Here is a 26,797-nt window from a genome sequence, read left to right on the forward strand (position 1 = left end):
GCGAGGAGGACAAGAGAGAGGAGGCTAATCTCTCTGGGAATGGAGTTCAAGTACACTGGGGCCGCCATCACAGGAACTGAGTTAAGACCACTTGCTTCAAGTGAAATATGGGGAAACCAATTCAGATTGGCATGCCACCACAGCAGCCCCATATAGGGACATTACAGTACCCTAAGAGGTTAAGTTACCTAATTATGAATGAAAGTTGCCAGGTCTCCCAAGCAGTGGTGTAGCTGATAAAAGGCACAGAACTACTGACTATTGCATCCAACTAAGTTTTTCTCATAGTAAAATAATTAAAATCAATGAATTCACAATACATTCATAGAATCATAGAACAGAATCATAGAATTGTACAGTTAGAAGGGACCCCTGAGGGTCATCTAGTCCAACCTCCTACAATGCAGGAATCTTAATCCTGAGATTAAGAGTCTCATGCTCTACCAACTGAGCTATCCCAAGGATAGCCATTTCCATTTATTTCAATGGGTTTATCCTAAATATGTCTGATTGGTTAAAACCCTGTAATTTGGACCTTAAAGGAAGTGTGACCACCATTTAGAACAGGCACATTTGCAGTCAACCAGTAAACTAAATCTGGACCGATTTTGGTTTATTGACCTTCATCCAGTCAAGCTCTGCCAGCAGACAAAAATTTAGAGACTTGCCTGTCTCAGCTGGATTTCATGAAAAAGAAAAACAGAGCTGAGTGCCATTAGCCTGACAATATGTTCTATGAGACTTGTTAAGCTGAAAAGTAGTGATTGGCCCAAGATCATTCAGTGAACTTCATGGGTTAGCATGGATATGAACCCCAGTTCTCTATGATCCAAATCCAGTATTTCAAAGGCACAGGACAAAGCTAGAACTATAAGCAAAGCCATCACAGAACTGCAAAATTTTATAGTTTCTGTGAACCTGTACTCTACTTGCATTCCTGCACAACTGAAGGTGGATATGCTAATGAATAAAGCTGGTAAAATGCTGCAACAGCATGGAGTAAAGAGAGAGAAAAGAAAGAAGCATCCCCAAGTAGGGAGCAGGGGTGACAAACTCACTCCTTGTACACATATTTGAAAAGCTGAATTGAATTTAAAAATAGAAATTAGCACCTTTTGATAGTGAAGTAGTTTGATATTTAATTGGCAGTGTGTATTAACAGGTTTTACACATAAAACAAGCAAGGGGGGAAATAAACTGACATTTTTGGCAGAGCAGTTAGCGCACCATGTTGTTAAAAGGTTTTATTTTACACTGATTTGGTCAACGGTAACAAAACTCAAGCTCTCAGCCATAATCAGCACATATCCTTTTAAGTTCAACTAAGTATAATAAGAAATGAACTTTTGTTTTTATTGAACTGTGCATTCTTGGTCTTCCAAATGACATCATCCAAAAGAAATGGCTCCTCTCTTACCCAGACAGCAATTCACCCCACTGCATACTGGCAGAAGATGTGAAAAATCATAACCAAAACAATGAAACTGAACAAATAAAAGCAGCAACATTCAAGAGTCATAGACAAGTTTCAGATGTCCCTACCTATCCCCAGAAGTTCATTTCTATGCCCACCAACTTTAGAAGAGCAAGTCAGAGTGTTCTCCATTCATTAGAAAGAACAGGAAGTCACAGAAATTCTATTCTGTGCCAGGAGTAGTGATGGGTCCATCTGTCTAGGGCAGGCATGACCAAACTTGGTCCTCCAGATATTTTGGGACTACAATTCCCATCATTCCTGACGACTGGTCCTGTTAGCTTGGGTGATGGGAGTTGTAGTCCCAAAACATATGGAGGGCCAAGTTTGGATGAACAGTTCCACTCCTATGGAGAATATTATGATTACTGGCCCAGGTTAGGTTTAAAAGATCCAATGGAAGATTACAGGACTAGTTACTGGGATAACAACTCTGCTCTTCTAAGCAACCTTAGGTGGTCTGGCTTGACAGTCTTACTAGGTCAGCAAAATACCACTCAACAGTTTGATAGCATAAAGTTCTATCCAACTGATGCTTCTCCCCATTCTACATTAAACCACACCCCTTGAGCTACTGTCTTGTGACAGTGAGCCTTCCAAATGAAGACAGTGGCATACATAGTTACTAAACAACAAAGAGGGGGTGTTCTCAGGGTCTCCAGGTTATCAACCTATCTGGAAACAGCCACCAACAGAAAAAGCACTTGGTTTTACTGTATAAGAAAGAAGAAACTTCTATGGAGATTGTGCACGGAAGCAACACCATGTCAAGAAGCTCAGCAAGCATCATAGGAAGAATGGGACTGTAATTTCTCCCTTTGGAGACAAAGAAAGATGTTTGTGCTGAAGAGTTTATGTGAGACGATAGCTTGGCTTGTCACCATCTTGGCCTGAATTTTTTCAAGTCCTTTGGTTGGAGAAAGTGACACCCCCCCCCTCCAAAAAAAGAGGGTCTGGGCTACTTGTGCCTTTTCTCCCAAACAACTGGTTCCAGAAGACTTGTAAGAAAGATTAACCTCAGAGCCTGGATAAATGTTCCAGGCTTTTAGGCAGACGTCCTTTATTATGTCCACCGTTACAGCCACAGACCTGGACCCAAACTAGATGAAATCCGTAGAATAGTTCACTAGAAAAGATACGTACAATTAGATCTTCTACAACCCATTATTCACTGACTCAAGATCATTGACTGACAGAACTATCGCCCTAGAAAACCCACCACTCCAGGAAACCAGTGATACTGGTGAAGTTCTCAATGGAAATTCCTCCTTTATTGAAGTCAACTGGAACTGGGAGCAATAATTTCTTTTCTCAGTTACTAATGTGGGACTCCCTTTAAGCATAAGTCCCCTTCTACTCCCACTGGAACCTCCTCCTGCTGTATGATGCCATTCTCCTATGGATTCTGTCTGCTACAGGAGACAATCCCAAAGGACATAGTGCCTTATGATCCAGAGAGAAAGAATGTACTATAGCGTCTTGTTAGTTTGGAAGATGCAATAAAATATTAAGGCACAGTACAAAACGGGGAGGGAGAATAAATACATTTTACTTTTACTATTGGTAGTTACTTATTACCAATAAGGCAAAAACTATTAGATCTTTAAAAAACAAATGTGAATGTTTTCCCAAAGGCATTATTAACAATTAATAATCATTACACTGGTGCCTTGTTTACCTGACCTTCTGTAAATTCAGCTGCCTTGTAATTAGACCCATATTTTGCACATTTATATATTTGTATGCACAGATTTGACTCATTCATTCATCCATTAAAATTTGCTTGACAGACCTAGATGGATAATCAGGGTACAATTTGTATTTACTGGATTATAGAAAATTGCCCAAACTGTTAAGTTCAAGGAAAACGCATTCTTGTCTCTCTCTTGTGACTGATGTAAAAGCAATTACATATCAGAGGATGGCCCCAAGACACTCTGAAGGAGCAGCAAAGCTTTTACAATCTGGTGTCTTTAACAGTATTTTGTTCTTTAAAATGGTGACTGGTTTTAAAGACTATCTAAAAAGAAGAAACAAAAAGCCACCTAGCACATCTTGTCTAAGCAATGCATTACTCTGTAATTCAAATGGTAAAGTAATTTCCCAGAAAAGTTTAAATGTTGTATTTACTAGTAACTTTGTCAAAAATGAAAAGATTAATTCTTTTATGTGTCAGCTTCTCTTCTACAAGACCTTAGGGTCTGCTGAAATGTGACATGTGGGGAGGATTTTCTCTTTGAGAAAAGTAGATCTTTACATGAAGTAGAAAGAATCAACTAGTACCAATGATAGCACAATCAATGTTATTTCTCAAATAATATTGTTGCCATTGGCAAATTATGACTAATCTATAGGAGGGTCAAATTTAAATAGGTATGAGTGCCAAATGTCCCACTGAGAAGACACACAATGGTTTTGATGGTTGCAAGGCTCACTAGAAGGACAAGTGGTCTTCTCCAGTGTGCTACCTTCCTATGTCTAGACTGCAAAAATAGCAGCAGCAGGCTTGGTTACCAACCCTTCCCTGCCTGGATGCACATCAACTGTTTACCCACTTCAAATGAGTACTGTAGGTTATATTAAGTACCCCAAAGGGACATCCAAGGTCCCCAAGACTTGTGTGTTGACAGCATGCTCTAAGATTATATATGGGTCAAATTATTAAATGGAATGTATCTTCAGTCACAAAAAGATTACTAGCAATTCTAAGAAGTGTTCTAGACAGAAAATAAATGTGTTAAGATACAACTTATTAGCAGATAAACATATTACAATGAAAATATGTTTTTAATCTTTGTAAGAACTTGATCAGGGTATGAGGACGGTAGAGAGGACGAGAGAGTTGACAGCAATGCCCCAAATTGCTAGTATAGTTACATGCTTTATTAAAGCAACTTAATGCTCATTTTACTGAATTGTGAAACCTCAGCTACTTGGCATGGGTAAGGGTAGAAATCTAAACAAACAAGCATATGGAAATAATAGCAAAATACAGCCCTGATAGAGGTGTTGGCCAGCCTTGGCACTTCAGTGATAAAAGATCTGGGAGTTAATTATATTGATGTCTTCCCAAAATTTATAGCCAGGCTGTTTACTCAGAGGGATAACAGTTTCTATTTTAAGGAAAAGGCCTAACTCATGGAAGCCTTTCTGGAATTCATGCTATGGCTCAATATCAGTTATGGGAACATTATCCAAGAAAAGGGGAGTCCTCTGGATCATAAAATGGCACACAGGTCAAGATTAAGTATTTGACAAGGTTCAAGAGCAATTTATAAGACTGGCTTCATAAAACATTGCTTAAATGTTATGAAACCAGGAAAAAGATTTAAAATGCAATCCTAACCAAGACTACTCAGAAGCTAGTTCAATGGGATTTATTCCCAGGTAAGTGAAGACAGGATTGCAGCCTTGATCATGAGTTTATGTAGTAAATAAATAATGTGATTTGGGTTTTTTTCCCAGAAAACAGGGCACCAAGAACTTATTCCCAGTCAGCTTTACCCTGCTACAGAAATAGTAACTGTAAAGGGAGTGCGTCAGAAAGCATTGCCACATATATCTATAGAATATTGTGTTCAAATTGTTTCATATATATTACCTTAGAAGACAGTATTAGAAGAAGAGTTTGGATTTGATATCCCGCTTGAGAGTCCCATAGACTGCAAAAAGATCAAACTTATCCATCCTTAAAGAAATCAGCCCTGAGTGCTCACTGGAAGGACAGATCCTGAAGTTGAGGCTCCAGTACTTTGGCCACCTCATGAGAAGAGAAGACTCCCTAGAAAAGACCCTGATGTTAGGAAAGATGGAGGGCACAAGGAGAAGGGGACGACAGAGGATGAGATGGTTGGACAATGTTCTCAAAGCGACTAGCATGAGTTTGGCCAAACTGCAGGAGGCAGTGAAAGATAGGCGTGCCTGACGTGCTCTGGTCCATGAGGTCACAAAGAGTCGGACACGACTGAACAACAACAACAATCCCGCTTTATCACTACCCGAAGGAGTCTCAAAGCGGCTAACATTCTCCTTTCCCTTCGTCCCCCACAACAAACACTCTGTGAGGTGAGTGGGGCTGAGAGACTTCAAAGAAGTGTGACTAGCCCAAGGTCACCCAGCAGCTGCATATTGAGCAGTGGAGAGGCGAACCCGGTTCCCCAGATTACGAGTCTACTGCTCTTAACCACACCACCACACTGGCTCTCATACTCATGTACTGCAGAAGACAGGATTGCCTAAGGTAACATATTAAGTTGGTGGTGTTTGGATGAGATTTGGCTCAAAGATCATAGAATTTTAACACACTGCAATGCGGGAATCTCAGCTGAAGCATCCATGACAGATGGCTGTTAGGCTCTACACTACAACAGTTCACTGATACACCATGAAGTCTAGAAGCTGAGAGTTAACAGTGCACAATACACCTGGATTGGTGGGCACCAACAGTCACATCAAGGCTTTGTGAGATCTTATCTAAGAGAAAAAACTGGAACGTGGAAGGAGGCTGCCTTTAAGTATAATGCATTCAAAATATGGGAAATAGCAAGGTGTATCAGTGTCTAGTTTTTGGAAATATGAAGACATTGGTCATCATTTCCTTTTGTGGAAAGCAGAAGTCACGTGGAATATATAACTTTATGGTGAATGAATTCAATCTGTGTCAGCTGAAAGATTAATCTGAGATCAGGCTTTGAGGAAAATTCAGCGAGTTCTTTACAATCCTTTGCATGCAACTCAAGTAACCTTGCACCACAACAGGAACAACCGCACCATGGATCCTAGAGATGCATGTTATGCCAGGTGCACCCCTATTTAACAATATACGTGGGCTACACTAAACATATAAATCCACGATACTAACCATTTCATTCACTTCCACATTCAGTTTCAAGATATAGCAGTACACTCAAAGCTCATATGAATTCCCTATATCAGCTTAGGAAAAGCATCTTTATGTTCCCTTTTCCCGCTTTCTTTCGTAGCTATTTTCTGACCTGCCATTTTGTTGCTGACAATCACTATTCAGCAACAGGTCACCATACGTTACAACTGATAGAAATACGAACTTTTATTTAGAAACATTGCATTATATTCAATCAACACAAAAAACCCAACCCCATTTCAATTTAATGGGCTGTATTAAGGGCTTTCTATGTTCACTCAAACTCCAAAATGCCACAAACCATAGCTGTTAAGGGGCATGACCTAAACAGATGCATTCTTTCAACAATACTGATAAAGGATCCTAACCTGTGGTTAGTTCCAATGTCACCACTACCTTGGAGTTGGATGCCTGACAGTGACAGAGGGGTGAACCAAAGTCCCAGACCTGTCTGTTTACTGGAACAAACACATGGGAGTCTCTGTGCATCTGAAGAAATCATGCTGAAGCTTACATTTGAGGTTACAAGTACCTGACCGGCAACCCACACAAAACTATAGACTTCAAAAGGACCTGAGAACATCCATCCAGCTTCATGACTGAAAGAGTATCCCAGGTCTAGCCCAACACTCTATGTCACACTGGCTCACTTTATCAATTCTATCTAGCGTATGTTTCGGAAAGGTGCTTGTCCGTCTGTTCTGTATGGATTCAAACACATCTCGATATATCATTGCCAAAGTCAACACCAAGGTTCTTGAGATGGGGTGAATACATTATCTGGTAAAAACAGCATAGCCATGTAACAATGCACACAAACACTACAAAACTAGATGGGTATTTGTAGTCAATCTCAAAAGCAAGTACTTTATGCTACAAATTGAATACTTTTTGTTAACAAAAATGATGTTTTTCTTAAAGGATTAATCTCTCAAAGAGTGTTAAGGCGATTTGAGAAGTTATACATTAGCCTTTGTACTTTTCCAACTGTTATGGACTGAACTTGGTGGCTATATTTAATTTTTTAAAGAAATTAATGCCTATATAACATATCCAATTTTAAATGGGGACCGTATGCCACTCTGTCATGAGAATCAGTTATAGAAGCTACAAAGTATACATGCCGGATACAGATCGCCCACTTATAGCCACGCACTTCAGAACAAACTCCTCTAAAACCATACATATTTCATTGAAAGCTCAGGGTAACACTTCAAAAATGAACCAGCTAAACAAACTTCCAGTAGCACTTGACAGAGCTACACCTATTCTTCCCATTTCCAAAGCAGTACAGAATTAATTACCAGTTCTATGGATCTATTGTAAGTATAATAGACTAAAGAGCTATCACAGACACATTTATTGTAAAAGCACAATCCCAAGAGTGTCTAGTAGAGGGCCAAAACGATTAACACAAATGCTTTGTCAGATCAAAGATAAAACCTGCACCACCCAATTGAGGGATGAATTAGAACAGTGGGTTATCTTTCAAATTAACCAGGGCAGTTAGTGAGGAAAATTTCATGAAAGTGTAATTCTTAGCCTTTGTGAATCCACACAGCAGGCATTCTGCCAGCTGACAAGATGATGAAATTTTCATGCTTAAAAAAGCCTTCTTCATTCCCCAATTTAGATTAGCTAGTATTTCTTTCTTTTTTCTATTTGTTCTTCTGCAGAAATTGTTTAAAACCTAGATCAATCTTTCAAAAGAATAATGCAACCAAAAGAAAGAATAAAATCTTAGGGTGTCATCCTTTTAAAAAAAAAAAAAAAAGAGCGTAATATGTGTACAGATAAAAAATGAAAAGTTAAAATTATTTGGAATGGTGGGGGGAATATTTAAGGAATTTATTACTGGAGAAGCCAAATAGTAAAAAAAAAAGGGGGGAATAGTAAGACGTGCTATTGTTTAAGTGGAATATGTTTGCTAAAACAGCAAAAATGTTACTAGATCGGAGATAATTTTCCAAGAAAATACAATCTTGCAGTTTTCAATCGACATCATGGTATGGCTCACCCTAATGCAGGGGTAGTCAACCTTTTTATACCTACCACCCACTAATGCATCTTTCTTGATGGTAAGATTTCCTTACCGCACACCAGTGCTCGATGGAAGAAGGATTCAGCTTGTGCCATAGAACCCCCTACCGCCCACCTAGAATCCTGAAACGCCCACTAGTGGGCAGTAGGGACCAGGTTGAAAACCCCTGCCCTAATGCCTTGGCTTTTAGTAAGTACTTCAAAATAGCAAGTATGAGTGAACAATATGAACTGCATTGTCCAACTAAATAAAATAAAATAATCATACATTCAAGGAAAAACTAAACAGGACAGCTGGGGTGGGGTGAGGTGGAGATGTCACACTCCTTTGAGTGTGCAACCTGAGATACAGGAACAGACATCTCACCCAAAGTGTTTTAATCACCTAGCTCTAGGACAGGCATCCCCAAACTTTGGCCCTCCGGATGTTTTGGACTACAATTCCCATCATCCCTGACCACTGGTCCTGTTAGCTAGGGATCATGGGAGTTGTAGGCCAAAACATCTGGAGGGCCACAGTTTGGGGATGCCTGCTCTAGGAGGTTCCAAACTTTGGTCTGCACAGAACTCCTACGTGGTACTGATACTATGAACACTATGAAGAAGTAAAGAACTATCACCAAGCAGTTTCAAAGAATCAAGTCACCTCAAATATAGGCACAACATTTACAAGGGTCCAATTCAGATGATAATTTCCCTCAACCTTGCTACTATATGTGGTAGAGGAGAGAGATTGTGCCTTCCCACCCCACCTAAGCACATAACATCAGCTGCTTACATGTGGGCGTGACATTTAAATATGACATACATGTAAAAACAAAACAAAACAGAACCCTAATGTATGGATGCCTGAACATTACAAACAATATTTGTATAATCAGGGGCAGGCATGTCCAACAGGTAGATTGTGATCTACTGGTAGATCGCAGGGTGTTCCTGGTAGACGTCTGGCCCCTCAGCAAACTCCTTACAAAAAAGCAAAACAAAAAAACAAAAAAAACCCTCAATTTTGGCTTCCAAAAGAAAAGCTCCACAACTTTGGCTTCCAAAAAAAAAGTTCAAGCTCCACAACTTTGGCTTCATAAAAAAGCTCCACAACTTTGGGTAGATCACTGCCAGTCTTTTTACGATAATGGGTAGATCACTGCCAGTATTTTTATACTTTGAGTAGATCGCAGTCTATTGGGAGTTGGATGTCCCTGATCTAGGGCTAACTACATGATCTGGGCTTTTGTGCATCCATTTTATTAAAACGCTACATTCACGGTTACACAAATACTTGTCTCAAAGTTGGGGAAAGAATGCAAAGTGGGTAAGAACGTAAGATATAATATAAGCCTGAGCAAAATTATTAAAGTATTGTACAGCTGTGTCTATACACACTGAAACAATATCTAAAATAAATCAAGATTCTATCAAATATTTTTCAATGGAACTTTGTTCTTGCCATTAGTTTGAACCACTCCAATATCTTTTACAAAAAAAGCTAAATTTTGTTTCCTAACAATATAGAGAGAGCTGGGATGTGGAACCTGCTGTCCTCCAGATGTTGATAAGAGTACAACTCCCATCATCCTTGATAACTGACCATGCTGCCTGGGGTTAATGAGAGTTCAACAGCATCTGTTTCCCCATTTCAGATACAGTGTTGGACCAGGACTGGGAAGATTCAGATGCAGATGGCACTATAAAGCCATGAATCACACTAGTTGACCTTGGGCCAGAGATCAAAGCAAGATAGGGTTATTGTAATACAGTAATGAAAAGGCGTTGGGTTGGAGGAGAGTGGAGAACCATGTATGTCATGTTGAGCTCCTTGGAGCAAAGAGGGAAAATGAAGTAGAAATAAGTGTCTGTGTGTACATCCACAGGTGTTATGTACTATGGCTCCTATCATTATCATCCTGAGCAATGGGGATTTTTTGGGCCCTATACACTAAGCTGATTGCTAGTGGGGCAGAGGACCCTATCTATTGGCAAGAACAGCTGCTTATGAAATTAAACCTTGGCACATGGCTGGGATTTCACTGGCGCTGTGCTTTGCAGTGCACTCAGTTGCCCTGTAAGCAAAGTTTAAAAAGCCACACCATTTTAAGTTTTAAGAAGGGTGGGGAAGACTCCCCAAATATATGAATGAAACCAGTAAGAAAAATTTCAGCAAGCCAAGTCCCAAACCTACTGCTGGAGCTACTGTGAAGTTGCACAATATTTACAGGAGTTGTTACTCAGGAATACACATTTTTAAGAAGTGAATGCCGCTGGTAAGAGTATTTCTGCACTCCACATTTCCATGCTTCTTTTTTTCCGAGAGGTAGAACATGGGGAGGCAGCTGAAATGTGAAGCTGTCCCTAATGCCTAGCTCCTCTGCAGTAGTCACCCTCTCTCTCCATTTTCATACTGCTGCTCCTAAAAGATATGGAGGTGGTATAGATAGCCACTATTTGCACCCACGTGTTTTCCATCAGCAATGAGTAATTGGTTGTTCCTCTTTCACCCTACCAGCATTTCAATCTTTCTTGATCCCAGTTTTAGAAAATATTTCTGTGCACAACTTTCAGCACTGTGTTAGAGAGACTAAATCAGAAGCTACCTGGAACCCTAGTGAAACTGTCAACAAGGATGCTTGTGAGCTTCTATGAGAGAAGAGAAAGGTCAAAATCTTTACACAGCAGCTAGGAATAAGAGCTGAGATGGAAAAAGGGTGTATGTGTGGATAATCCAACAAAGTGCAACCAATATTTAACCCAAGGTGTCAATGTGTGTTGAACCAAACTTGCTTTCAGTAGAGTAACTTGCTAAAATCTTTTCAAATTATCATGTTGACATTTACACAAATAATAAGGCCATTAAAATGTGTGGAGCTCTGACACCATGTGGTAGTATCCAATACAGTGGTACCTTGGTTTACAACCATCATCCGTTCCGGGGGTCCATTTGTAAACCAAAACAGGTTGTAACCCAAGGTGCGGTTTCGCCAAAAACATTTGCTCGCAATTCCAAAAAAATGGGTTGTAATCCAAAAAAAGGTTACAAACCGGGACACGCACTTCCGGGTTTGACGTGTTTGTAATCCAAAACGTATGCAAACCAAGACACCACTGTATACAAATTGTTGCCTCATTCTTAAAAATAATATGAACAAACATTTCTAAAAAGTTAGGAAATGTCCCAATTTAAAACACTTTATATCACATTTTAGTGTTCTCACTAGACTTACATTGTTCATTAAATACAAACATAATTCCGCTGCTTAAAATAATATTTGGTTTGCATGATTAAACTTTAATACTAACCACGGCAAGAACAAAGGCCTGTGAAATCAGTTCAGAGCCATTCATGTCAGTAGTCCTCAGAAAACCCTATTCTTAATTATATGATTTTGAGTTGTTTAAATGTAAAATACTTACCTTCAAAAGAAGCAATCCTTGATCTGAATTTACAACTTTCGCAGAAATGCACATTAGAATGCCTACAAAGTGCGAACACTGAAGTTAAAGGATTCCTTTCCCCAACCCTTCTGAATTAGTACAAAAACAGTCCGATAACCAGGCCAAGCAAATTTTCTCATATGATTTGCAAATGTTTGGATCTAAAGAAATTGGTACATACAACCGTATCTGAAAGAAGTTGCTTAAGCAATTACCTGGTTCAGACATGAGAAACCAGTTCAAGAAACCAAAATATCTTCAACTCAAGTAAGAAACATGAGAAGAAGGAAGAGGTGAGAGTATGCCAGCACACAGGTAGTTCCTGGTTCAGTAAACAGTAGTTTTATAGGATCAAGATGTTGGTGTCTGAACTGGGCCAGGATCAGGACAGGAAGGGGTGTTGCTCATATGAAGGACTAAATATAAACTTAAAGAACACAGTTACTCACACTGTAGTACTTTTTAATATGGCTCCTTATATCCAGGTTTAGCTTGTTGTTAATTTGCATTAGGTACATTAGAGGGGATTCACGACAGTCTTTTTGGCTACACTGTCGCAAGCTGGCTTCAATCATCAGGCCCTACAGATTTAAAAGACCAAAAATCAGTATAAACAACAGCTTTGCAAAAGGTCCTGTGCAAGTATAAAGTTCAAAGACAGACATTCTAAGGCAAAGTGGTAGTGGTATTCTTGTCCTAGTATTCTTGTTGTGGCTCTGACTGCACAGTCAGGATCTCACATGCCGCAGCAGAATTAATGTCTCACTAGAAGATTTACAACCTTTTTTTAGCTGAACAGAATTTTCAGTCTGTCTACACAGATAAAAGCAAACTAATAAATTTCTCATTATGAAGAAATGCACTGAAGAGCAGTCAAGTTTCATACCTCCAGCCCCCTTTCTATTACTGCTTAAAAATCTGTACTTTTGGGATCCAAGCAACCACTCCCGCACTAGCAACATTAAGCAATTCCAGGTGGAAGAGATTGCAGAGCTTGACATCCGCTCTTCTTACACTTAGCCCATCTGTAAGTTGTCAAGCCCCCATGCAATTAACTATCTTATTTACAGCTGTAATGAAACAAAGTCAAGGATTTACCAAGTATTACTGATCTGTGCCTGCCTTTTCCTCTCGCTTGCTTCCAAGAACTGCTTTGTTTTGATTCGAGGAACACAGAACATCTGCTGTTTGTCCAAATTAACTTAAAATAATTACTTTTAATTTAGATACAGAATTTATTTGCTTTAACTCTCAAGGTTTTCACTTCTCCACAGCCTGCTAATTTGCCAATAACTAGTACATGCATAACATTGCAATAGAGTTAAATAGTTGGCTCTGATTCAAGTTCTGATCCAAGGTCACAGATAGATTTTTTGGCAGTACTCCTTGACAGGAATGTACCCGATGACTTTTTATGTCTGATGTACGAAGACAGCAGGAAAGATAACACAGAAGAAACTTCTATATAAAAGGGAAGAGGGATGTAAAAATACGAAACAGAAACTTAAAAAAAAAAAAGTTCTCTTCCAATTAGCTTGATTTAGGGTCACCAAATGACACTGAATAGGCCTTATTAAGTAAGCAGTTCTAAGATGCTACATATGTGTAACACTTTGAAAAAGCACATGCGAATAGTATGGAAAACTGGATTTGGCATTAACATACAAATGCCCCTTTTGGAAACTTAGAAAAATAACTGGCTCTTTTCCTTCTTATACCATCTCCTATACAGAGAATTTGTTCTCAAAATATAAATATCAGAATACTAACCGAACCATCAAAGACATTGTCATAAATGTTCTCTGTCCCACATTTTGGGCAAGCAAACTTGAATCTTTCACAGTCTTTATATTTCTCTTCATCAGTGAGCTGAACTGGCCCTCCAAACAAAACATCATTCTCCTCATCTTTATGATAATGGTGAGAGACTCTGAACTGTGAGGGATCCAGTCCTGGTAATAAGAAATATAAATTCAAAGTCCGAAGAAAGCAATTCATCTAAGTTGATACAGCTGCAAATAGGAATTACAAACTGTAAAATCCAAAGGAAGACTGAATCCTAAGGAAAAGGTGCTTTAAAAAAAGAGAAAATACGTTTTCCCATTTTAAACTTAAGATGAAGAGCTGAGTAACATGAAGAAATTACTTATCTTTTCACACAAAATTGCTTTATAAATAAAACAAGCACAATGCATTATCTACCATGGGGAGTATGCAATAGAACATTTTGTTTACGAAGATGCTACTCCTAGAGAACAGCTTTATTGCTATTTTCTTAAGTTACACAGAGAATATTTGAATAAAATTGTGCATCTTTATTAGGAAAGTCTTTAAACCAGAATGGCATCATTAAAATGAAAGGGAGAATATAAAAACTCCATTAAAAGAAACCTGGTTGTACTGCTATTACCCACTCCTTCAAGACTGTACACAACTGCCAACTCAGACTTCAATGCAGTGGTCGATTTCATTTTGGCTCAGTGGTTAACAGCATGCAGGTTTCAATCTAATGCAGTTGTTAAAATTCAGCAGCAGTATTTAAAAAGTGAGAACTGAAGACAAAAAAGCACTTTTGGTTACCAGAACACAGAAAGTTTGGGAAATATGAGCAACAATTTGTTATTGTACTAATGTGTTTTGTATTTAGAGATGTATTTTAAACAGCTGGCCAAGATCAAAGATAAAGGTAACTAATTTAACAGACAAGGATACAGAATAAGAATTTGGTTGAGTGTCATTATAAATGTTAAGCACTAAGTACGTCACCTTCAGGAGCAACAAAAAAAAGTATTGCAAGAATGCTCACGTCATGATAGCTTGCTTACTTATTTTATTTAAAACTTCCATTTGTAATAGGAAGAGAGTTGAATTTATCATTACTAATGAAGAATTAAAAGTAAGGAATGCTTTTTACAGCATAAGGAATATTAACACTGACACAGGGCACACCCTTGACCGACAGGGCATCTATTTTAGCTTAATGAATTTAGATAGGGACTATAGGGTTTTGACAAAATTAATTCCAGTTTAAATTTTAAAAACATAAGATTGGTGAAACAATATTTCAGCAACTTGCTCCTTAAAAAAAGAGTGTTCAGTGTTCAACTACTACTACTACTTCATACATTCACTATGACTTCAAGCCACATACTACCTTCGTTGGAGCAGTCCAAAGGTACCACTATCGCTTCTGATACTATTCTGAAGTGCTTGATGGATTGCAGTCTGAAACGGATGCCCATTTCAGCTACTTAATGTTCTAGAAAGTCATTATCATTAAAATATTTTATAACTGGGACGCTTGACAAACAACATTTTCAGCAATTGAAAATAAATTCTGATTATCTCCCTAAGAGAGCAAGCTTACAAAAAGAGTTTATTTGTAATGTAGAGGTGCTAAAGGAAAACTTACTGAATACCATTTTCTATTGTAATATTTTGCATCATGTTAGAATTAATTAGAAAGGGGGGGACTCTTAAAATATATTTTAGTAGTAATATTGAATAGAATCCCCCCCTTCATGCTGTAGCATGGATAACCTTACTGAATAACATCAGATATATATATATATATATATATATATATATATATATATATATATATATATAGGAGATACAAAAACAAAGAGGTATAGGTAAGCCATCTGTCTTTGTTTATGAGAAGTTCAGATACAGTTTGCGTGAATCAGAGCTCTACTGATGTCAATGGAGCTCATCAATAGCAATTTGCACCAACCTTCATTTTAGCTTTAATAATTCTTTTGTCTGGAAACAACATAGCCAACTGTGGTCCTGATCCAAGACCACAGCAGACCAAGCAAATAAAGAGGTATAATTTTAAGGACACCTATGTAAATACCTGGAATAATAATATTGTATTTTGTTCCACAGACAATTACTTGGTTCTAGTAATCCACTTTCAGCATTAAGTTACAGAAATAAAAAGGAAACAAAACTAATTATCAGTAAATTTCATGGAAGCAATACATGTTACCATCAGAGTCCTTAAAAAAAGAAAAGAAAAACCCCAATACTTGTTTGAACTGATCTCTCTTGCTTATGAGTTAACCTGTCAAAATTAATTGTGAATTATTTTTTCATATACAGGCTTTTAATAATTAATTCACTTAGGATTCCCCAAATTAAGTAGAGATGTAGAAGAATCTTAGATCATAAACTCATCTCTTACTTTAAAAGCCATTACGTTCTATTAACAGCAAGAATAGTCTAATAAGCTTTCATATGATCATGCCTTGGGGAAAAGTGTAAAAATTAAATTTCAGTTAATAACTAATAATACTCAGGTTAAATGTAATTTTTATGTTTAAAGGAAATATTTTGTAAAGAGTAAGGTTTCCATTTGCAGGGTGATTATTTCAAAATTAGTTATTTTAATAAACAAGCTAATACAAAAAAACACCCTTCCCCAGTCTTACTTGAGAGCTATGCAAGTTTAAAAGTTAATCACCCTGCAGCATAACTCATTAAAGCTTTTGAAAAATAAAAGGGAAATAGTGTCTAGTGCTGCCACCTAGAGGCTTCCAACCTGAATCTCTTTTTGAAAAAACAGTTTTATAGTACTTTATAGCCCTGTTTGGTTAACAGTTAGACCACAAAGATTTAACTCTGTAAGCATTTTTCACTAACAATAGTTTAACCCCACTATATTAAATGGGGCTTACTTCTGAGTAGACATGCATAGGATTACACTGATGATTGTATTTACTTGGCTAAAACTGAAAGGTCAATAAAGTTATGCCATGGATTACAGTCGTACTGAGCCATACAAAACAATGAAACAAAACATGATTTGTTTTCTCCGCTCACCGGTGCGGAAGAGCAAAGCAGGCAAGATCAGTGAGCTTACAGTAAATAATTAATTAGGATTTACAATGATGTGCAAACTGTGCCTACGTATTCTTGAAATGCTGAATCCTAATCTTGGTCAGAAGAATCTTCTAACATTATTATTTATAATTGGTATTAATCATTTCCCCCTTTAATTTCTGCATTGCCTTTCCTGAGGATGTGTGCGGGTGGGTCGGAATAATGAAAAATTAACATCCTAAAATTTGCTGAACAGAGTTTACCTTGAGAATAAGTGATACAAACAGGCCTTGCTACCACTGCCTATGGGAAGTACAAAGTTGCACTTGGATCATGACAAAAACAATGTATTATTGTTTTGTATTTCATTTTGTAATTTACTTTTGGCTGCCTCGAGCATCATTTGATGGAAAGACAAATTAAGCAAGCAAGCAAACAAACAGCTATGCATTGGGCCCAACCTATCACTAGCAGTTGGAGAGTATAAGATAAGCTTAAAGCATACGAAAACATTGATTCAAATAGTAGTACTGTACTGCAAGGTTAACTCTGCTGAAGGTGGTGGTAGCTGTAGGCAATAGGGCTTGATACTAAGTTGGCACAGCAATCGGGTCAGGACTGGTCTAATGCCATCGTCCATCGGCTATGAGACCAGCTGGGGATACAGTGGGTTTCGGGATAGTTTAGCCCCACCCTGTGAACACTCTGTTTGGGGCTCTCTGCTGGTTGGAATACCACAAGTAGAAGGGAGGGGGGACTGCCAGTGGCTAACCAGCTCAGTTGGCAGAGCTGAGGAGCACCTCATCTCAATACAACTCCCCTACAGCAGTTGAAGGAGGCAGGGTTGGATTGCTCTGCCATACACTAATTACTAATAAGTGGTAAGCGGGTGGCGCTGTGGTCTAAACCACAGAGCTTAGGGTTTGCCAATCAGAAGGTTGGCAGTTCGAATCCCTGCCACGGGGTGAGCTCCTGTTATTCAGTACCATCTCCTGCCCACCTAGCAGTTCGAAAGCACGTCAAAGTGCAAGTAGATAAATAGGTACCGCTCCGGTGGGAAGGTAAACGGCATTTCCGTGTGCTGCTCTGGTTCGCCAGAAGCAGCTTAGTCATGCTGACCACATGACCCGGAAGCTGTCTGCAGACAAATGCCAGCTCCCTCGCAGTGGCGGAGGAACCCTCTCCAGCACCCGGGGCAGCGCATGTGTGGCACCCAATAAGGACTGCGCATGTGCGGCATCCTGTGTGTGTGCACTCCGTAGGGATGCCGCATATGGGCTGCCGCTTGCACGGGTGGCATCCTGTACGGCCGGCGTGAGAGCGGCAGCCCATACGGCCGCAGTGCCCTTGGCTGCTCTACACCTGGGGGGAAGCAGGGGCCATATTGTCGCCCCTCCCAGAGTGGCACCCAGGGCACTCCACTCCCTCTGCCCCTCTTCCTATGCCACTGCTCCCTCAGCCTATAGAGCAAGATAAGCACCGCAACCCCAGAGTCATCCACAACTGGACTTAACGGCCAGGGGTCCCTTTACCTTTAATTGCAAAGTAAATACTGAACTGCAATACTAACCTAGCCATGCTGCAATAAGGACAGAATCAATTCCATCTATGGGTTCACAAATACGAGCCACTACTGGATGGATCTGCTGTGACAGATAGTACTGAGTGTCAATAGCAAGATTCAATTGTTTTTTCAGTTGTTCTGGAGCATATGCTCTCTGGCTAGCACTCAGATTTGATCCATCCTATACAAAGAAGAAACAAAAAAGAAAGGTTTATTGGTTTTCTTTAGTTACGTATACCTTTCTAAGTTCGTAAGTTCGTATTGGGCACACAACGTATCGCTAACAGTATTTACCACACTGATAAACATTTTATTAAATTAAAATGAATCTGAACATTTTTACCTGGCAGATAATATATGACACGGTATCTCCAGCTTTCAGCTTTCTACCCTCTTGAGAATTTATCCACAGGGCAACATGGACATGAGGCAGACTTTTTTTGTCCGGGTAGTCCTGGGGATCCTTTGTCAATGCCTATATATATCAAAGAAAAAGGATACAGAGGGGAAATTGCTGGTGAAACTACTGCAAGATTCATCAGCATTTGAAATAGCATAAATATTAGGTTCTGTATCTGTGGCTTTCCATAAACTGGCTTATAAAATGAGATTATTTACTTTTACCTGGGCATTTCGTTCCTTGTTGCCATCTTGGGCAACAAACCTCATGAAGGATAGCAATGCAGACAGAGATTCAAAATGATGTCAAGAAGCTAAGGAGCAGATCCATCCCTTCTATTTTGGCTCAAATAATGGCCACTCAGAAGAGATAAATAATGTCATTGATTAAAATAAATTGATAGAGAGAATGGGTAAAGTTGGATTCCTTCAGGAAACTTGGAAGGAGAGGAATTAAAGTCAAGTTAAAATATATACTACAGGATAGAAAGGGGATGACCAAGTCAAAGAGGGTGCTTTTAAAACGGATGGCACAGATTCATGAACGGTCTATCAAGAGCTCTCCATCAGTCATTACAGCAAAACAGAATCTCCATGGTCAGACCAAATATGAAATGTTGGGGATTTACAACGAAGGAGAGTACTGCTTTCAGATCCTGTTTGTAATGTTTAACCAGCTTTATACATACCTGTTCCTCTTTCTGTTCAAACATGCCCCTACCTACAGGGGTTGGGAAAAATGCTTGATCTGCTCAGAAATACCCTGTATATTGACTGAAATAAAGGGTGGGAAACCTGTCGCCTTCCAAATGCTGTTGGGACTCCAAATCCCATCAGCCCAAGCCACCATGACCAGCAGTCAGGGATGATGGCAGCTGTAGTCCAACAACATCTGGAGGGCTACAGGTTCCCTAACTCTTATTTAAACTACTTATGCTTGAAATATGGGTTTATGAAAAGCAACATGCTGGGAAAGTGTGGCATTCCCTACTGTAAGCCTTAGTTCAGTTTGGAGAGGGAGGTTTGGGGGGAGCAAAAAGACAGATCTGAGGGAAAGATTTAAGTACAAGTTCTGCATACTAGACAAATATTGCCTTCCTCTCTGATTAAAACTTAGATTCTTTTTTTTCACTTTCTTTGTTCCTGTCAGAATTTTAAAATGTTTTAAGAAATGCTCCCTGCAATTGCTAAAAGATCAGCTACCATGAACACAAAAAATGGACACCAGGAGAGAACAGAATACATTCAAACAAATTCAGGCATAACAGTAAAAAAAATACTATTTACCTTGTTGATTTCAAATTGTTTTACTGGAACGCTGCCATTTGCCACATTTTCTCCAATTTGGATTAACCTCCTCTGAATGTTTTCTACAATTGCATCTCGGGGTTGGTCAGAAAGAATCTGACCAATTATATAGCTGTAAGAAAAGTTTAGGCATGTGAGAAAACACGCTTTTGAGAAATACACAGTACGCACCTGCAGCACACTATGTTCCTCAGAAATTACGGGAAGAATATTTTCCAATTACTTTTGTGTAGATATAAACAATTTCTTCAGGTGGAATACCAGGTTACCACCACAATTTTAAACTAGCTCCATGGGGTGCACACTATCAATACAAACATTATTAATAATTAAGCTAACATTTATTTTCCTATTAAGCATTTTCCAAAACGCAAGTGTAAATTTATTCAAATGTGCCACAAAAGGTTAACCAGTTTCCAGTGGTTGTTTATTTATTTTTACATTTATACCCCACCTTTCCTCCAAGGAGTTCACGGCCGTATGCATAGTTGTCCTCCACCCCATTTTATCCTCACAACAATTCTGTGAGGTAGGTTAGGCTAAGAGAATGGCCAAGGTCATGCAGTGAGCTTGATCGCTGAATGGGGATTTGAACCCTGGGTCTCCCAGTTCTTAGTCCAACACTCTAACCACTATACCACACCACAGGTTACCAAGGAGCTAAGCAGGGGTGGGGGCAGGCTCCCCATATCTTCTATCATGGAGGGAATACTGATGAGTAATGCTACAAACATTACCTGGATGGGGGCAGAACTAACAGTCCCTCCTTAATTCCCTACCACTGAGCTTTTCCTCTTATACCCAAATGTCAGGATGACCTGTGTAAGAAAGCTACCTGCTACTTTTAGTAAGGAAATTCTAATTAAAGGTGCTATGAGTAGTGTGAACTCAAAAACTAGGGGATTTCCGAATCAAATAACAGTCCCAATTTGTAGGTGCTAAGACAGCAAAACAGTATTGCTTTCCTCCTTAGAAAAGGGTGAATTTGACAAAGTGTGCCTCCCTCCTGGCCCCTCTAAAACCTTTATTTCATTAACAGTGTGTTATATCCAATTATGTTGCTCGACTGATGGTAAGGTTTCCATCAGAGGAACGGGGAAGAAAGCTTATTTCAGTAACCTCTGCCCCTGATAAACACAACCCTCCATAACAGATTTTGAGGAGGAGGAGAGGTGCAGAGGCTACACGGAGATCTGGGAATCGCTGAAAATTGCTTTCCTCCCTATCCTGCCAAAGGAAGCCTTACCATCAGCCAAGCACCATCACTGGATGCAAACCAACATTTTCTATCTAAAAGCAGCTGTGAATTGTAGACAACAGCAAAATCTAAGATGTGGGGGGGGGGGAGGTGAGAGCATGCGTGCGCACACCACATATTTGCAAACACACAGACACAAACACATCACTTTTCCCAGAGTCTTTTCTGCCTAACAGGAAAAGGCAGGAACAAAACTTAGACCAGAAAAGATGGCAAACACACATTATCTATTCGTATTTTGTTAGATTATATCCTGCATTTTCTCCAAGGAAATCAGGACAGTGTACATAGGTCCTTTCCCATTTCATCTGACATTAACCACTCTGTCATGCTGCCTCTCATTTTACTATGACGTCAGGAATTTAAATCGGTTCCAATTTGACTGCATCTGTTTGCATGGTAGCTGAATCCACCCATCTTGGAATAACCTTCTGTAAAGTACCACCTATGATCTAAAACATGTTTATTTAAAAGTAAATCCTGCTATTTCAGTAAACCTTGCTTCTAAATAAGTGTGCCTTTGGGACAGAATTATGATACAGAGTGTTGTCACTTGCTTTGGGTAAACAGTTAGTGGATCTACACAGCAGCCATGGTGAATGATCTAAGAAAGTAACTTACTTTCCGGTCTCTTTTGCAAGATCACACCAATCTCTTCGCACAATGTCCAGTCCTTTAAGCTCTTGCTTGGTAATGTATTTTCCATCCCCTGTTGGCTCCACGACCAAAGCAGCGTATTTTTTCTTTTTCAGCAATAAAAGGGACTTAAAGACTCCATCAATATCAATCTCCAACAACTTGTACAGCTTGTTCACTTCACTTTTTATCTGAAAATAAATGAAGAAAAAAAATCACTTTCTTTACTACAGCGAAAAATACTTACTTTATATGTGAGTGTCATTTGCCATGATTTCATAGTGATAGCAAACCCCAGACTGTACAGAGATTAAAGAACTCTTAGTCCTATTTACCGCAGAATCTTTAAAACAACAATAACATCACACACACACACACACACACACGAATTGCTGCTAATAGTCCCATGTTCCACCACTTCAAGAGTATCTGCCAGTAAGGCTATTAACAGTGACAATGAAAATGTTGTCACAGTGTGCAGCAGTTGTGAAAAAATAATGAATTCCATACTACTGACCAAGGGTTGGAATTTTGAGAAAGTGCTTGTGAGCACCAGCCACCAAAGGTATACTGTGTGAGACAAAACAAAACGGCTGCCACACTGAAAAGGGCCTCAAGAGGCAAGACCACAAAATAATGTGGGTATGCCCTCCCAATCAGCTGTCCATGCAAAAAAAAAAAAGCACCCACACCAGCCGCCACCACGTTCTCTCACAAAGGGCAGCTCAATGCACCGCTCCTCTGTTCAGAAGGGAAGGGAGGGCTGGGTGTCCAGTCCTGGCATCCAATGAAACGAGTGCAAGCAGGAATTGAACAGGAAGAACAAATGATCTCTTGTGCATTGTGGAATTTTGAGGGGACGTTTGCCAAGACCTTTCCCAGACAACATAGGTGCTATGAGCAGGCACACTGGTGCTGATGGTACTACGCTGGAAACTCATTCCGCTCTCTCTTCTCCCCCAACCTTATACTGTATGCATTAAAGTCTCACATTGACTATAACTGAGCTGTAAAAAGATTTTCTGCAGGAATGACTGCAGTAGAAATAAATATGGCTATCGGGGCATCTACCACTGGTAGCTACATGGTGTTCAACAGCAGAGATTAAAACATATTTGTTAAGTAATGATCTTACAGAAAGTTGGATTTACCCACCCTGCCTTCCATATCTTTTTTAAAATCCAGGAAAGGTAACCTTAGGCTTAGAAGGCCCTTGAAATAAAACTGTTGCAGACTCCTTGGGAAGCATAGGGGTTAGGGTTCTGAAATAGGTTGTAAAGTACACCTTTGCTAACAGTGTGGAGAAAATATCTTCCCAAAATAGAAAGAAAATATATTCCCGGTTGGCAGAGTCAAGAAATTAGTTGTTTAAAAGCCCCGAGTCGAAGCCACAGAAGCAATCCCAAAGGGGTGGTTTTGGAAACCACCTTTGCCAGTGCTCCCAAAGATGGTCTTAAAATCATAGTTTTGTGTGTGATTGCACCCATGGTGCTTCCAGTGTGGAGCAAAAGGCAGCAGCAGAGGATGAGGACCAGGGAGAAGGAAGGCTGTCTGAAGAGGAGCTTCGAGTTTAGAACCTACAGCCCTTGCTTATGCTTGGGCTTGGCCTTGCCCATAGGAGTGTGCCTAGGATCTACCATCTGCCCCCAAAGGCACAGCCCCCTCCCCACCTGTTAAGAACAACAAGGACAAGTACCAACCGCATGAACTGGGATCTCCAATGAGGTTTGGTAAGACTGATGTGGTTGATAAGAGTTAACCCCTGTTGTTTGACAAAAAACTGGGTTTAATGAGAAAACACTTCCTTGTGTGATTTTGCTGGTCTCAGTCACTTCCTAACTAAGAGCTAGCATTTTCAGCAACCCAGAGCTTCCGGGTACTTGGGAGGATGGCAGTCCCATAGCATTCACCTTTGCCAGTCCTATAAGGAGCAGGAGGGGAAGGAGTTGGGATGACGCTGGAGTTCTCCTTGCACTTGGCACTGTTGCACCTGTCCCTACTAACCAGCATTAGAAACATAGAAAGCTGCTTTATGTGGAAGTCAGAACATGGGCCCATCCAGCTCAGTCCCGTCTCCATGGACTGGCATGTCAACATCTCCAAGTTGCTGCCTTAGCCCTACACAGAGACACCAGGAACTGAACCTGGAACCTTTTGCATGCAAAGGTTTGCTGCAGCCGTCTAGAAAGTCTCTCTGCAGCTCTTTCCCTTGCCATGCTGCTTGTCTAACAGGATGTCCTAACGCCGACAAACAGGCAGGTCAGCCACACCAGCTGTGGTCCGGTGCTTGCTTAATGCCTTAGCCTACGAAAAGATCAAAGCTTGGAATACTGAGCTATCGGGAGCTCTGCACAACCTACTGTTCTGTGAGCTGTCTGGCTGAGCAGGGTTGCTGTTCCCTTGAGGGTCTGGATCATGTGTAAATCCAGGTGCGAGGTGTCATAAAACTTTGCCCCCAGGAGCCACAAGATTTTAATTAAAAATAAACAGATAAACAAAACATGGTTACCAAATTAATGTAGTCATAAATAATATAAAATAAGACACCAGCTGTCTTTAACATAGAAGCATTTGATCATGTGATCTAGAGGGTATTCAGAGGGCCTGCCTCTATCAGCTAGAGAGAGTGAGAGGGATCTATTAATCAAAAGAATTATGGGGAGAATAGTATTCCCTCTTAACAGAATATTCCATATATGGAAAACATTTGGCTTGCCTTTCTAACAGAAATGGTATACAGACATCCCAAGATGTGCTATGTGAAATTAAGAAGACTAGCACATTACTAAGTTATTAAACAAAATATCAACCTTATATGTACCTTGCAAAGCATAAGTTAAGAAAATATATCCTTGTGGGAAGCCATTAACAGGCCATACTACAGCAATTCAAATTATGCTAAATGCTGAAAATTATTTAAAAGCAGGGGTGGAAATGTCATTGTGGGAAAAAGACAAGCAGGGATCAACAATTTGAGAAACACTGGCATATGTTAATACAAAAGTTTTAGAAAGAAGCATTTTCATAAACATTCTCTATCAACTACCAAGTATTAAGCTTGCAGGTGCTAACGAGGTCGCTGTTCACTAGTTGTACTAAAACAAAGATTCTTAGCAATATAAAACTGCAACAAAGAAATGTAGGGTGCTAAACAAAGCTTAAAATGATTTTACCTTATTCCCCATTTTAAAGACTTCTTCCAAGTTGGTAATGTTTGTGTTTATCATAATGGAGTCTGTATCACCATAAATCACTTCCAGATTCATCTAGGGTGGAGATAAGTAAAGTAACACAGATTACACACCATTGTTTGGACACTAAAAAACTGACATGTCAAAAATCTAACATAACATCTTTGACAAGAGAAACAAAAAGTAGCTATGTACATGATAGCTACAGAAAGTATATATTGTTTCAGTTACAGGTGGGTAGCCGTGTTGGTCTGCCATAGTCAAAACAAAATCGAAAATTCTTTCTTTCTATAGTGGGTTGCTTCACATGTGCCAAAAACTATGATTCGTGGTACATAAAATGAGCCCTATACTTGAGTGTTCCCTCCTTCCCATGTACACTGTGTTTAATTATCCAGCTCCTAATAGCACAGTCTGCTTTACATCTTAATGGGGCAACTGGTGTGTATTTGCCACGTAGGATTATTTGCAGGGGAGGCACAAGAGACTTGCGTAATTTTGTAAAGCCATTGCCCCTGGCCTGTATCCAATGCTGTGCGTGCAGAATTCTGCTCACACAATGAGACTTCCTCTTCTGCTCTCCGCCTAACAGGCTCTCAAAATCTGCTCTCGAGTGTCCTCCAACCCTCTGGACCAGATTTTGAGGATGTGCAAGAAGAGGGGGAATGGAAAGTTTCACTGAGCAAGCAGAAGTCTGCTGAAACAGCAATGTTAAATACAACCCCCTGTTTTACACCTCATGCTAATGCACTGCATGACAAAAGTGAAAAGTACGGTAGAACCAAAAGGTGCTATCTACCTGCATAACTTCTGCAGATAGAATACTATTGCAGTACTGTTTGCACCAACTCATATGCAAGTGTTCACAGAACACCACAAGCAGTTAATTTTCTTTCTCCTCACAGATTCTTTGATCCTGCCCATAGAAAATAAAATATTGTATTCCTAGACTACAAGACAGAGAAGAAAGGGGTGGGGGTATCAGTCCCCAAAAAGGACATTAAAACACATAGTTGCTGGCCTGTGACTAAACACTAATTAGCACTGTTACTAATTTGTCCAAAATACTCAAACATAGGCTTCAAGCAGGGATTAGATCACATCTGCTTTCCCCCTCTCCCACAAAAGGAGGGGGAGCTATAATCCACTAGGAAGGATTGCATTTGTAAACTAGACATCCTGAGAAGTGACTTCGATTATTTGGGCTACCATTTTCATAGATTTTTTTTTAAATATAAGTCACTAGATATTCTATTTAAGGGTTGCTATATAATAATTAAAAAAAAAAACTTTTGTTAGTACCTTCTGTACCAGCTCCTTAGTATGCATCAAAATCTGGAAGAAGAAGAAGAAGAAGAAGAAGAAGAAGAAGAAGAAGAAGAAGAAGAAGAAGAAGAAGAAGAAGAAGATTGATTCTGATGAGATCACATTTCAAAATAGTATATTACCATATATATACACCAGTCAGGGAGTAAGCTTTAGATCTCTGGGTTTACAAAATAAGGCTACCAAATCAATGTTTCACCATGGTAATGCAACACTGTGTCCTGCTCACAACATTACAAAAAGTAAAACATGAAAACAGAACTCACTTAAAACAATGTAGCATATACTGTATATATACCGGTATATTTACCTTCTTCTTTCCTAGAAACAAACAGGGTACAATACTACCCAACCTTGCCCACCTAGAAGTCAGAATGTTTGTGTTGTGTAAAGTTTACGCCAAAATTTCTCCTTCTAAAAAACAGCATGATCCCAACTAGTTTGTTATATGTACTATGCACAC

At 39.5% G+C, this 26,797-nt stretch overlaps 1 protein-coding gene across 3 annotated transcripts in view; it reads right to left on the bottom strand.

Moving 5' to 3' along the window:
* POLA1 (DNA polymerase alpha 1, catalytic subunit) overlaps positions 1 to 26,797 on the bottom strand; it is a 181,814-nt gene that overhangs the window by 93,202 nt on the left and 61,815 nt on the right. For all 3 annotated transcript variants that reach the window (XM_033147226.1, XM_033147224.1, XM_033147225.1), the window contains 8 exons: positions 26,311 to 26,343; positions 24,991 to 25,083; positions 21,803 to 22,008; positions 19,903 to 20,035; positions 18,560 to 18,691; positions 18,223 to 18,397; positions 13,596 to 13,777; positions 12,275 to 12,406 (listed from right to left, as the gene is read on the bottom strand). In XM_033147226.1, the coding sequence (XP_033003117.1) occupies positions 12,275 to 12,406; positions 13,596 to 13,777; positions 18,223 to 18,397; positions 18,560 to 18,691; positions 19,903 to 20,035; positions 21,803 to 22,008; positions 24,991 to 25,083; positions 26,311 to 26,343 (1,086 nt within the window). The remainder of the gene's footprint in view (positions 1 to 12,274; positions 12,407 to 13,595; positions 13,778 to 18,222; positions 18,398 to 18,559; positions 18,692 to 19,902; positions 20,036 to 21,802; positions 22,009 to 24,990; positions 25,084 to 26,310; positions 26,344 to 26,797) is intronic.

The sequence above is a fragment of the Lacerta agilis genome, chromosome 4 (genome assembly GCF_009819535.1).
Source record: "Lacerta agilis isolate rLacAgi1 chromosome 4, rLacAgi1.pri, whole genome shotgun sequence".
In the NCBI taxonomy this organism is placed as follows: Eukaryota; Metazoa; Chordata; class Lepidosauria; order Squamata; family Lacertidae; genus Lacerta; species Lacerta agilis.